Here is a 13,177-nt window from a genome sequence, read left to right as displayed (position 1 = left end):
CATGAAGACCTGATTCACGCAGTCTCCTCTGAACAGTTGTTGAAATGTGTCTGTTACTTCTACTCTGCAGCATTTATTTGGCCTGCAATTTCTGAGGCTGGTAACTCTAATGAACTTATCCTCTGCAGCAGAGGTAACTCTGGGTCTTCCTTTCCTGTGGCGGTCCTCATAAGAGCCAGTTTCATCATAGCGCTTGATGGTTTTTGCGCCTGCACTTGAAGGAACTTTAAAAGTTCTTGAAATGTTCCGTATTGACTGACCTTCATGTCTTAAAGTAATGATGGACTGTCGTTTCGCTTTGCTTATTTGAGCTGTTCTTGCCATAATATGGACTTGGTCTTTTACCAAATAGGGCTATCTTCTGTATACCACCCCTACCTTGTCACAACAACTGATTGGCTCAAATGCATTAAGAAGGTAAGAAATTCCACAAATGAACTTAGAGGCACACTTGTTAATTGAAATGCATTCCAGGTGACTACCTCATGAAGCTGGTTGAGAGAATAGCAAGAGTGTGAAAAGCTGTCATCAAGGCAACGGGTGTTGACTTTGAAGAACCTCATATAAAATACATTTTGATTTGTTTCACACTTTTTTGGTTACTACATGATTCCATATGTGTTATTTCATAGTTTTGCTGTCTTCACTATGACTCTACAATGTAGAAAATAGTTAAAAAAATAAAAACCCTGGAATGAGTAGGTGTGTCCAAACTTTTGACTGGTACTGTAAGTGTTGTGTGTAGTAGTACAGAACAAAGACAAAAGTAAGCACACCTGGCTGATAGTGAGAGAAGCACTGATCCCTCTTTACTTGATTCTGTCATTTTGTGTGGGCCTTTACATAATGAAATGCAAATGTACAAATCAGGACTTGTCAAATCACTCAACACTGTCGTATGATGTAAATATGGTAGAATTGTTTTATATGGCATCATGTAAGATTGACTTGTTTGGGGGGGGGGGGGGGCTTGGGCTGCTTTGTATAGCTAGAGGACTGTAGATCATCCTCAGCATTGTAACGGAAATAGTTTTATGAAGTTGTGCTTTGCATGTTTTTCAATGTAACATGAATAAATGTGTAATTTATAAGTTTAACATAAAGGACTGTTTGAACGTAATTTTGGTTTGCAGGGTAATGGTGTGGAATTCTGTAACTCAATTAGGCTAAATAGATTTTGAAATGTCATTTAGATTTCCGACAGGAATATTGTCCCTACAAACGTGTGCTTTGGGAATTTTATTGTTTTGTGCGAGCACTAATGAATAAATGAACATGTGGATTAACAGGATTTTACAATCTGTAGTTTCCATACTTTTTCAAACATTAGACGGTATTCAAGTCAAGGTTCTCATAAAGGACTCTAGTTTTTGTTTTGGAATGCAGTGTATCATGTACCGGTATGCACCAGGTTCCAATAATGAGGAACACATGGGGTGTAAATTGAATATGTTTTGTTTGTATTAGCTGTGATTGTATATTTGTTGTGCAACCACAGAGGAAACTAAATGAGTGTGCATTTTATGTGTCTGAGCTGTGTGTAAGGGCTCCAGGAATGAGAATTTAGGATTTGGCTCCTGTTAATTTTTTTAATGAATGCTGATAGTACAGTATTTCCGCAAGTGTGCGACAGTCTGACAGTAGAAAAACAGTGTTTACCACAAAAGCATGTTATATAGACATTCAATATCCTCAACAAATGTTTGTCATTGACATGGTGGGAGGAAAGAAGTGGCTTCCTTTGCAACTTCGCTCTTTTATTTATAATCTGGAGAAACCTTTTGATCAAGTTAGGGTCAAAATGCCCTGGGAATTTTAAGCAAGGGCCCCTTTGGCCCTCCAATCCCTTGACAACAAGTGGAGCAGCTCTTCTTCATCCTCATCACTTCTGCTGGAGTCTTCCTGGTCTTCTGTTTTCTCCTTCACAACCTTCTTCACCACATCTTGCTTATCTCTCAATTCCTCAACCCTCCGGTAACATTCAATTTGCTCATCGATTTCATCAATCTGACGCTCAAGACGACCCTCCTCGTCATCCTCGGCTACAATGGCCTCTGATTTGGTGTTCACCTGCCGCATTTCCTTTTGGAACTCTTCCCACTCCTTATCCATTTGATCTTTGGGAGCATCGACATTACGGACTTTGGCATCTCTCACTGGGTCATCAAAGAAGCCTTCTGGTAGCGCTTCAGGTGTATTTCCCTTCTTCTCCACACTCTTCTCAGTTTCATCTGGTTTGAGGATAGACCCTGAATGAGAAGCAGCTGGGACAGCTGGAATGGTGCTGTTGTCGAGGAAATCAGATGGGAGTCCTGAGGCAGGTGCCCCCTTCTGCACACCCAAGCAAGAATCTGCCCCCTGGTCACCAGCCTCCTCTTCATCACTGTCTTCATCATCGACTCCGGCCAAAAGACTCAGCCCAGCAGATGTCGTTTTTTTCAATATTCCTGATAGTTTCTTCGGCCCCGGCGGGGCAGGTTTAGCAAAGAAATCATCAGGTAGCCCTGGCGTAGACAACTGCTCTGTAACTGCCACTGGTTTAAACTTCTTCCCATTCGTGTCTTCAGAAGCTTTCCTTTTAAGTAGAGGCTGGGGTCCTTGACTTGTAGAACTTTGTTTAGACCCCTTGAGCTCGGAAAGTTTCTCCTTGTGCTGTTTTCCAAGAATGTGAGTCTGCCACAATAGTTCATTCTTTACTCGCTCGTTGCAGAGTACGCAGCTAAGGTGATCGAGACTGTTGTACTTGGCATATGGGGATTCGACACGCTTCTTATCTATCGTTTGCCTTTGTTTCTCTCTCATTAACCGTCGCAGTTCATCTTGATGTATCACTTTCTTCTGCTTATTTTTTGGAGGCATTCTTTCATTGAGTTTCAAACCAAATTTCAGAAACCTTGGGAAAGAAAACAACACTGTGTGTCTTCATTCAGGACCCATAGTTGGCGTCAAACATATTGCCAGATTTAAGTTTGAGAACAAATACTGTAAATGATACCCAAAGCTGGTACTTTTACATTGCATGTATCATCACGAGTTTACAACAATATATTTTGTGTGCCTTAAAAAATATTTTGCATTTCTAAATAGATGATGCATACCTAATTATCGCGATATCTAAGGGAACGTGGTCTGATGTTTGTCATTCTGGTGAGTTACTAAGCGGAAAATGGCAGATGGTCTTTTCACTCGGTAGTCTTGTTTTCTAGCTAGTTAGTTAACCAAGGCAAGCAAACAACCACACCTCAAGCTGCAACGGGCATTTTTTTTGAAACAAGTATTATCAAGGATGTAGCCGAAAAAAAATTGGTATTTCCATTCTTAATCGATTGTTACAACAGTGAGAGTATATTTTCCATCTGCATTGTTTTTACGTGTGTGTGTTGTTTCTGCTGTTGTCAACACTGCACCTCTACCCACATCCATTCTATGCTAGCAAAACTGCTAACTAGGTTAGCTAAATACTAACTGTTAAGGTAGCAATTGCAGGTGTCGTTGGCAATTATTCAACATCATTAATACAACATTTATTTTAGGTAGTCTGCTTGCTGGTTAGTTACGTTAAATCATGACCGGGGAAAAGATTCGCACGTTGCGGAAAGACCATAACAACAAGCCCAGTAAGGATGGGGATATAATGGAAACCTATGATGAATCTACAAATGGGACAATATCATCTCCAACTCCCAACGGTACCACCATCACGTACAAATCAAACAAGAATTATAACAAGACGGTGAAACCTTTGGTACTGCAGCAGTTGTCGAATATCAATGCAAACAATATCAATGGCAATCAATCCGTTGTCAGCATCATCGATGACAATAACAAGAACCCAATCCTTCTGACCAATGGCAATGAGGGCTTCAATTTGGAATTCCCTGTTCACGAATGTGTGTTCAAAGGAGATGTGCGTCGCTTGTCCTCACTCATTCGGACCCAGAACATCTCCCAGAAAGATGTACATGGTGAGTGCATGGTAACCCTTACCCATTTATAGACGCTAACTACCTTTAGCGCCTATTGATGATAGCTAGTATCTTCTGTCAGGGGTTGTTTTGATAAGGCCCGAACGCTCGTTAAAACGGGTTTCATATCAGCAGGAAATAATTGTCAAAAAACAAAAGGTTAAATTACTACACACTTTTTTTTTTATAAGGGTAGTGTTCCCATACAGCCATATTTCCATGTTACAGCGCATGTTTATGGAAGACATTGGCAGCCACTTGGGCTTCAGCTGTCTAGCATCCTCTGAACACCTGTGTGTACGCATAACTGGGGAGGAAGTGTAGTTTGTCAACTTGAGGCACACAGCGTATGGATCTATGCAACACTGCTGTGTGTATTTTTTAAATATATTTTTTAAAGATTATCTCTAGCTGATATAAAAGATAAAGGGCATATCAGCATATGTTTTAAACTGTTTTGCAAGCAGTGGTTATTGACGTTTCTAAACGTTAAAACACAGAGTCAGAATTGGAGTTAACATGCAGCCAACTGGGAGATAACTGCTGAAAACCCTGCAGATAAGAAGGGTTTTCAAAATCAAGGTAACCCAAACTTAGTACATGTAATTGACTTAGGAAATCACATAGCTAGGCTATCACTTCTGGATCCATGAAATCTTACCTGACAATCATGTGACCAACATAGTCACTGCTTGCTCACAACAAGTACATTGATTTACACAAACATTGTCCTTGTGCACCAGCTCTGACAAATGATCTCATAACAGTTATCTGTCTATCTTTCCAGGAAACACACCTCTTCACTTAGCTGTGATGATGGGCCACAAAGGTAAGGGCTTTGACTTTTGTAATCAACAATATCTAATATGGAGAATAACAGCTACATAGGCAGGACAGAGACATGCAAACAGCCTTGTTTCCCATTGGGAGCAGACTGACCAGTACATCTTTACTACTTTCCTCTAAACATCACATATCGCCAGAGTTTGACGGGATGTTTTGCCTCATATTCTCATCTCTGGCCTAAACCTAACCCCAGCCAGGGGTTTTGCCATTCACATAACATAATCACCATGTTTTCCAGCTCTCCTTCAGTAAATCCTCCGTATGCCTTTTATTTTCTGGGATAAAATTCCCTTTCTGTTCTGCCGTACTGAGCTTATCCTGGCACACTGCAGTGTGTTACATAGTCTAGTCGTCTCAGAGCAGCATGGCAGCGGCTGGTCCCATGGGTGGGACAGGTCCACAGGATCCCTTAATCCCGTTGATTAGTTTGACTCAAATGCAAAGCAGCATCTCTCTTATGTGAAGGTCATAGACACGGTAAATGAACTGTCAAAATGTAATATACTGGTAACATAATTAACTATGGTAATGAGAATCCACTGTCCAAGTACAAAGGCCATGGAGACGGGTAGTAGGCTTAGCCAAAAAATAATCATCTTAAAAGTAGCTTGATGTTTTTTTTTGCTACAGAGTGTGCCCTCCTGCTCCTGGCCCATAATGCCCCTGTGAAAGTGAAGAATGCACAGGGCTGGAGTCCCCTGGCAGAGGCCATCAGCTATGGAGACCGACAGATGAGTAAGGATATGGGATATTTTATATCCTTTTTTGTACCCGGGACCGGAAAGCTATTTTATATTATAGATACTGCATCATTGAACAGTGATGTTCCATCCCTGTTTTTTCTTTACATATATTTGAGTTTATTCTGTATTTAAGTCTACACATTTACACTCAGGTTCTCTCAAGTTCATGGTCCTCCCTCTATTTGTTTGATCCTAATTGGATCCTTCCTGGGCTGTAGACTCTGTTACTCTCTGATGCTGATGAGAGGTTGGGTTGTAGGTTGCCCTAGCCAGCCAAAGCCATGCAGGGGATTTTCTCTGAGCACTCTATCCACATCCATACGGCCTGGAACACAGCCTGGCCAAGGGCTTAGTGTGACTGCGAGGGCACTGAGCAGCTTTACAGTTGGCTGGCTTCCTCTCTCTGTTCACATTTAATGCCCCATCCTAATGCTTTTAACACAGCACTGTAAACTAAAGGCCTCAATATATGTTTTATGTGTATTGATTATTTGAGTGTTTGTAAAGGAATGCCAGTTAAGTGGAGTTATTTTTATTTTTTTATGGTGGGAGTAGTGTAGAGAAGATTGAATCCAATGCCATGTTTTCCCCATGAGCTTTACTAGCTTTCTGTTTTAATGCCTTGTTAGCAAAAAAAATCTACCTGCAAAATATAAAATAATATTATAAATGGGCTAGTTCATCAAAAATTCCATGTGAGTAGTTGTTAAGGTTAGGCAAATAATTTTACTCAAAAGATACTGGTAATGTACACTGAACAAAAATATAAAAGCAACAATTCAAATGATTTTACAGCGTTACAGTTCATATAAGGAAATCAGTCAATTGAAATAAATAAATGAGGCCCTAATCTATGGATTTCAGATGACTGGGCAGGGGTGCAGCCATGGGCGGGCATAGGTCAACCCACTTGGGAGCCAGGCCCAACCACTGGGGAGCCAGGCCCAGCCAATCAGAATGAGTTTTGCCCCACACGGGCTTTATTACAGACAAATACTCCTCGGTTTGCTCAGCTGTCATCAGCTTCCCGCAGGTGAAGAAGCCGGATGTGGAGGACCCAGGCTGGCGTGGTTACACGTGGTCTGCGGTTGGACGTACTGCCAAATTCTCTAAAACAATGTTGGAGGTGGCTTATGGTGGAGAAATTAACATTAAATTCTCTGACAACAGCGCATTCCTGCAGTCAGCATGCCAATTGCACACTCCCTCAACTTGAGACATCTGTGGCATTGTGTTGTGTGACAAACTGCACATTTTTAAAGTACCATTTTATTGTCTTCAGCACAATGTGCACCTGTGTAATGATCATGCTATTTAATCAGATTCTTGATATACCTTGGAAAAGGAGAAATGCTCATTAATGGGGATGTCAACTAATTTGTGCACACAATTTGAGAGAAATAAGTTTCTTTGCATATGGACCGTTTCTGGGATCTTGTATTTCAGCTCATGAAATATGGGACCAACACTTTAAATGTTTTATATTTTTGTTCAGTATACAAATCTTTATTTCCCTCCTATTATATTCCCTGATATATGTTGAGCGGGTTAGCACTATGACCCTGTCACCCTAGCATGCATTAGTATGCAGCTCCAGGCCTGCAGCAGGGATTATTTGGCAGACTGGGGACACAGAGGTCAGGCATGGGAAGGTCAGATCTCAGTGAGGGGTGTGGGGGGCAGGGATCAGAGGAAAGGACAGCATGGCTCAAGCCACACAGTACAGCAAGGACACGCAAAGGCAGCCAAACTGGCCAGTGACTGGGTCAGTACTAGTAGTGGTAAAATGAAAATAATGCCGCGTATACTAGGGCAGTGCTTCCCAACTCCAGTCCTCGAGTGCCCCCAACAGTACACTTTTTACTGTAGCCCCGGACAATCACACCTGATTCTACTTGTCAACTAATCACCAGGCCCTCCACGAGTTGAATCTGGCGGTTTTTGTCCGGGGCCACAACAAAAATGTGTTATGTTGGGGGTACTGTGCTATGGCTTATTATTGAGAGAGATACAGAGAGGGAGGCCTACGGCGAGAAGAGAAAGGTCATCCCGTATAGATGGAGCCTTGATTTCCCCCCCCCCCCTTCTTTTTCAATTGCGTAAGATCAAATCATGTCATAGTAACTAGACTTTCATCTCTCTCACACACACGCACTGCGACAGCAGCTCACGCTAGGTGTCTATATCTGCCATGCAACACTGCTCTGCCCCTGCAGCGAGTGCTTGCTTTGTCAGCACTTCCTCACACTCAAAATCCCCACTAATGTTTCTCACTGGTCAAGATTACTGGATAGAAGATCACCCCAATTATAATTCATTGCAAGAGAGCACACACTTAGCAATCTGTCCGAAAACTCACAAGTCCTAAGTGGGGTTATATAACTGAGGTTCAGCCTGTATTAAATTGCATATTAGAACGAGCCGTGTGTAAGGTGACTCATGTCATGTGTAGCCTCCCCTGAAAACTCTACTGCACCAACAAGCCACGGTCCAGATTGCTGGCTGCGTCAGTGTTGAGCCTTCATGTCTTGTAACAGTCACACACGTGTGTTTCATGATGATATGCAGCGACGTGACACGCTTTGGAGAGAAGAGCTGGGGTCACCTTACCACTCACTTACACTGTCGTTGTCAGTAGTATCATCCTAAACCCCATCGGATTACTGTTACAGTATATCACTTGGTTGAATGATTTATTGCTCATGACTTTCACTGTCATTGAAGTGCGGGTTTGCTAAGTTCACTTTTCACTTTAGTGAAAGTTGCTTTTTGAAAGATCATGTGACCTTGTAATCCCTTCTGCTGTGTGTGGAATATATTGTCTCTTTTTGTGTGGTGGTGTGCTTTGTTAAGGCTTTGTTTATCTCCCTCCTCTCCCCTCCTCAGTTACGGCTCTACTGCGGAAGCTGAAGCAGCAGTCCAGAGAGAGTGTGGAGGACAAGAGGCCCAAACTGCTAAGAGCACTGAAAGAGGTGAGGTTCTGACAGCCGACTAGACTAGGGACTACTACAGTATCTGGTTAGAAATAGGATCTTTGCACTCTATATACATATGTCAAATACTTGAGCTGCATTGCACTTGATTTAGTTTGGCCGGTACAGTGGAATAAATGGAATAGTCCCAAAAGTATTTGGACGGATTTGATATGCATTTGAGGCAGGTCTGATCCACTCCATACCGAGTTTCGGTTTACAATTACTATCTTGCTATACCTTTACCCCTTTTCTCCAACATTAGCATCTGTCCGATGTAACAGCCCCTACCGCTCACCAAAACACGCTCTTTCCCTTATTAAAATGCTCTAACAAGTTATTCCTCCAGCTATAAAGAAAAAGTATGGGTGGATTTTGTTTTGGTGTTTTGTGGCTTGCATGACAAGATAATAATTTACAACCTTTTTTTTTTTTTTTTCCCATAGCTTGGGGACTTCTACTTGGAGCTTCACTGGGACTTTCAAAGTTGGGGTGAGTCGGCTCTACATCATATTGCAATACGTTAAAATAAGCTACAGCGATGGGCCAACATCTCCTTTCACACGCTCTGTCTCCGTTCATTGTTATTCTTGGTGGAGGACACCTTAGCCAAGTCAATTCATTCTCCAATCTAATTAGCGTTTTGTTCCCATTCTATCCTGGCTGTTAGTGTGATGTGTTAGTTGCTCAGTGGGTTTGGGGCTCTCTGTCTCTTGGCTCGGGGATTCAGCGCCTAGCCACAGCCGTGTTCATTTATATACCACGTAATGATACCACGTATTATCTCTTCAGTTTCTTAGTTAATCTTATGAATCAAATGCTGTCGATCATTACTTTCTCTTTCTCCCTTCTCATAGTGCCCTTGCTCTCCCGGATTCTGCCATCTGATAACTGCAAGATCTACAAGCAGGGGATCAACATCAGGTAAGGCATCAAATACACGTCTGACACAGACGCCAGCTGTACTCCTCACAAGTTGTGAGGAGTATAGCTGGCGTCTGTAACCACTCACCTTCCAGAGTTAACCCTGTGCACACTTTCTCTCCCCTCTCACCGCTGACAGACTGGACACCACTCTGGTAGACTTCACAGATATGAAGTGTCAGAGAGGAGACCTCAGCTTCATCTTCAATGGAGACGCTCCGCCTGCCAAGTCCTTCTATGTTCTGGACAATGAGCAGAAGGTGTACCAGCGTATTCACCACGAGGTGAGCTGTCTGGTCTGCATTTAACATCACCATCCTCCAAGCCAACCGCTCTTACAGAACTGCTTGCATTGCAAATGCTTGTATTGACTGAAAGATCTCCAGGGGGTCACAGTAAAATGAACATTTGCACGGATTCAATATTGTGCAGAAGTTATGTCACCATCCAGTGTGATACTATCTGGCTGACTGCCTGTTGTGTCCCTGCAGGAGTCTGAGATGGAGACTGAGGAGGAGGTGGACATCCTGATGAGCAGTGACGTCTATTCTGCCACCCTGTCCACCAAGTCCATCACCTTCTCCCGCAGTCAGATCGGCTGGCTCTTCAGGGAGGACAAGACGGTAAGCACCCCTCCCCGTCCTGGGTCCTGTTCAGAGGGGGGCAAAATGTTTTGAAATGGGGATCTACCGGGAGTTGTCCAATAAGAACACAGATTTGTTTGACCGGTTGCAAAACATTTCCCTACGGTGTGTCCTACTGAATACGACCCTGTGGTCAAACCAGGCCAGTCACTGGAATATAAAGCTTGTAATACAATGGATCTCATAATCTGTGTACTGTATGGGGAATAGGGTGTCCTAACTCAGCCAGTGTGTATTATACATCTGTCTTGTGTCTGTCCATGAAGGAGAGGGTTGGTAACTTCCTGGCAGACTTTTACTCTGTGAACGGCCTGGTGCTGGAGTCCAGGAAGCGCCGGGAGCACCTGAGTGAGGAGGACATTCTGAGGAACAAGGCCATTGTGGAGAGCCTGAGCAAAGGAGGGAACCTGGTGGAGCAGAACTATGAGGTGAGGGAGGATGAGGGATGGAAGGGAGGGAGGCTTTGAGTCTTTGGTCTCTTCTTAAGTGGTGGTTGTGGTGTGGTGCACATTAGATGGATATTAAAGTAAGCCTACATGTGATCCTCTCCCTCGCGGTCTTTCCCTCAGCCTCAGAGAAGGCTGTCCCTCATGGCTCCAGGTCCTAACACTATCTCCTGGGAGGAGTACATCTCTGCAGAGCACGGAAAGTAAGCCCTGCATAATTCCTTTTAAGAAAGGTCACAGATGACACTACTGTCCGGAGGAATTTCAAGCAACTGTGTTCATTATTGAGTTATTGACAAGTCGGTGCATTGAAGATCATTACTAGCAGTGGCTTACTGTTAATCCTCCAAATGTATACGCCAATGATGCTGACTTAGCCAGTGTGTTCATCCCTAGGGCACCTCATCTTGGGAGAGAGCTTGTGTGTAAGGAGAGCAAGAAGAACTTCAAAGCGAACGTAGCCATGAGCCAGGACTTCCCTTTGGGCATTGAGTCGTGAGTAGAATCCTTCCTCTTATTGGCTAATATTCTCTGGTCAGTCTCATCGCTGACTGCAGTGCTATTGGAAACGTCCATGTATTGATCACTGTTGTGCACACAGGTTCTAGTTCAATGTATATTAGGCTGTTGCAGATTCGTGTCTAGCTAATGCTTTTCAAATGCCCCTTTTTCCTATTTAAAAACCTCATCAAATAATGTACTGTAAGAACATTCTTGATTTAACCCCGACCCTAATGATTTAACTTTTCCCCTTTTTCTTCGGTCTTCCAGGTTACTGAACGTGTTGGAGGTCATAGCCCCATTTAAGCACTTCAACAAACTCAGAGAATTTGTTCAATTGAAGCTTCCTCCTGGGTTCCCAGTCAAACTTGGTATGCATCTACTGTACATTGTGTGGCCACATGGACGATTTTATTTGAAAGTAAAAAAATAAAGTGAAATAATGAAGAAGTTGACATATTAAACACACTAAATATCCTCTCCTATTTCTGTGTGCCAGACATCCCTGTGTTCCCCACTATCACAGCTACGGTCACCTTCCAGGAGTTCCGCTATGATGACTTTGAGGAGTCCATCTTCTCCATCCCAGCGGACTACAAGGAGGATCCCAGTCGCTTCCCTGACCTCTGACCTGGTTGTCGTAGCAACCAGAGGGTTCCCCGGCCCCGCCCATTCGGAAACTGACAGAGAAACAAACTCTACCTACCTACACTATTAAAAGGAAAAGAACCAACTAACGACAGTTGAGATTAAATAGGAGGATGCCAATATATTATTTGATATCTGTCTGTGTGTTCTGATGAAAAAGGGGAATTATCTCTTGGCCCTGAGTTTTTTTAATTTACATTTTGTAGATATTTCCTTATAGCAAACAAGAATCAACCATTTTCAGCTGTGTAGCAACAACAGCATGAGGTCAAACTCCAGAAGAGAAGAATTGAGGGGATGAGGAGTTTGAAAAAATATTTGATGTCATCTCCGTAACAGCTTATTGTTCACCGACTACGTGATCACTGCTTTGTACTGCAAACCAGCTCCTGTGAAACGTCATGGAGTTGGCTTCATCTGTGACATCTTAACCGTGCACTTCTCCAGGTTTAGCACTCACTGCGCCCAGTTTATCTAGCGTCTGCCCTTTGGGGACTGCCCCTTTCTCAACATGTTTAAGTACCCTTAGACATTCATTGCCTGTAAATGACTACGGTATAAATGAAGTGTCAGAAATATGAAGATGTCATAACTGAACTGAGAAAATGATGTACCAAACGTACTGTATGTATGTCAAAGGAGCAACACTGTGTAGCAATACATTTCCAGTACATAAGAATGTTTTTTTAAACCAGCTGGGAGGAAAGTATGGTGTAAAACTGCATTCTTTCAAAGATATCAACACCCAAGCCTTTTCTCTCTAGTGCAGGTTAGCTCATCTATCTTACCTCCCGGCTATCACTGTCTGTTTCAAGTGACTGTGAATTTAATCTGTTTTGTGTGTGAGAGAGGACTTTAAAGGGTTTTGTGTTGTGTGTGAGATTGTGTGAGTGAACCCAGATGGGGTATCAGGAAAGCTGTTCTAGTTTGATACTGCACTGACATTAAGTATATTTAATCGCATGCTACGTTGACCCAATTGGATTCCTTGTATACTCTTGAGCGTATATTTCCTACACTTGTTATACCTGCTACCATCTCCCTATCCTTTCTGATTATTCAGGAAGACTTAACATCTACCGTATAAATATTGTAATCACACTAAAAACCCTTTGGTCAAATGTACTTAGGTGGTTTAAGCATTAACTGCAACTTTCATTGAGTGTATACCTGTCCGTATTACTTTACTTTCCTGTACAATTTCATTACATTTCAATGAGCTTACTGTTGGACTGTATAAGCTCATTAAAATGTAAGATCTGTATGGTCTTTGAAATCAGATGTGTATCTGGCTTCGGGCCTACTGGTATTTCTAAATGTACTGCAGCTTTCCAACTTCCCATCCCTTTAAATAAAGCACCAGCACCATCATGTCTCAGCACTGTCTGTTTCTTTGTATTTTATTCAGTGGTATTTTAATTGTAGTCTCCAGCAGACTGTAGCTAGGTGTCTCTGAATCCAGAGTCAAGCCTCCAAGACATTGGCCAT

General features: G+C 42.6%; 2 protein-coding genes across 3 annotated transcripts; one reads left to right on the top strand and one right to left on the bottom strand.

The window, feature by feature from the left end:
* Positions 1-1,575: 1,575 nt before the first annotated feature.
* LOC109871691 (zinc finger protein 830) lies at positions 1,576-3,162 on the bottom strand. Its single transcript, XM_020462656.2, has one exon. It carries the CDS (start codon positions 2,857-2,859, stop codon positions 1,816-1,818), a length of 1,044 nt encoding a protein of 347 aa, XP_020318245.1. The 5' UTR covers positions 2,860-3,162; the 3' UTR covers positions 1,576-1,815.
* Positions 2,433-13,070, top strand: LOC109871688 (ankyrin repeat domain-containing protein 13C-like). 2 transcript variants are annotated; one of them, XM_031807144.1, is made up of 14 exons: positions 2,433-3,306; positions 3,534-3,965; positions 4,753-4,794; positions 5,442-5,546; positions 8,441-8,526; positions 8,973-9,018; positions 9,384-9,450; positions 9,590-9,734; positions 9,942-10,073; positions 10,361-10,522; positions 10,664-10,743; positions 10,937-11,035; positions 11,312-11,412; positions 11,541-13,070. In XM_031807144.1, exons 2-14 carry the CDS (start codon positions 3,566-3,568, stop codon positions 11,669-11,671), a joined length of 1,596 nt encoding a protein of 531 aa, XP_031663004.1. In that variant the 5' UTR covers positions 2,433-3,306; positions 3,534-3,565; the 3' UTR covers positions 11,672-13,070. The 2 variants fall into 2 exon arrangements, with proteins under 2 accessions (XP_031663004.1, XP_020318242.1); XM_020462653.2 differs by having other exon boundaries at positions 2,433-3,965.
* The last annotated feature ends 107 nt before the right edge of the window (positions 13,071-13,177 follow it).

The sequence above is a fragment of the Oncorhynchus kisutch genome, linkage group LG27 (genome assembly GCF_002021735.2).
Source record: "Oncorhynchus kisutch isolate 150728-3 linkage group LG27, Okis_V2, whole genome shotgun sequence".
NCBI lineage: Eukaryota > Metazoa > Chordata > Actinopteri > Salmoniformes > Salmonidae > Oncorhynchus > Oncorhynchus kisutch.
The sequence above is the reverse complement of the archived record's forward strand: the minus strand, read 5'-3'. Positions and strand labels throughout refer to the sequence as shown.

Bases quoted from the DNA above. Each gene is read 5' to 3' on its own strand.
- LOC109871691 (XM_020462656.2), bottom strand. From the start codon at position 2,859: ATGCCTCCAAAAAATAAGCAGAAGAAAGTGATACATCAAGATGAACTG.
- LOC109871688 (XM_031807144.1), top strand. From the start codon at position 3,566: ATGACCGGGGAAAAGATTCGCACGTTGCGGAAAGACCATAACAACAAG. The intron at 4,795-5,441 runs GTAAGGGCTTTG...TTTTTGCTACAG, and splicing joins TGTGATGATGGGCCACAAAG to AGTGTGCCCTCCTGCTCCTG. The intron at 5,547-8,440 runs GTAAGGATATGG...TCCCCTCCTCAG, and splicing joins CTATGGAGACCGACAGATGA to TTACGGCTCTACTGCGGAAG.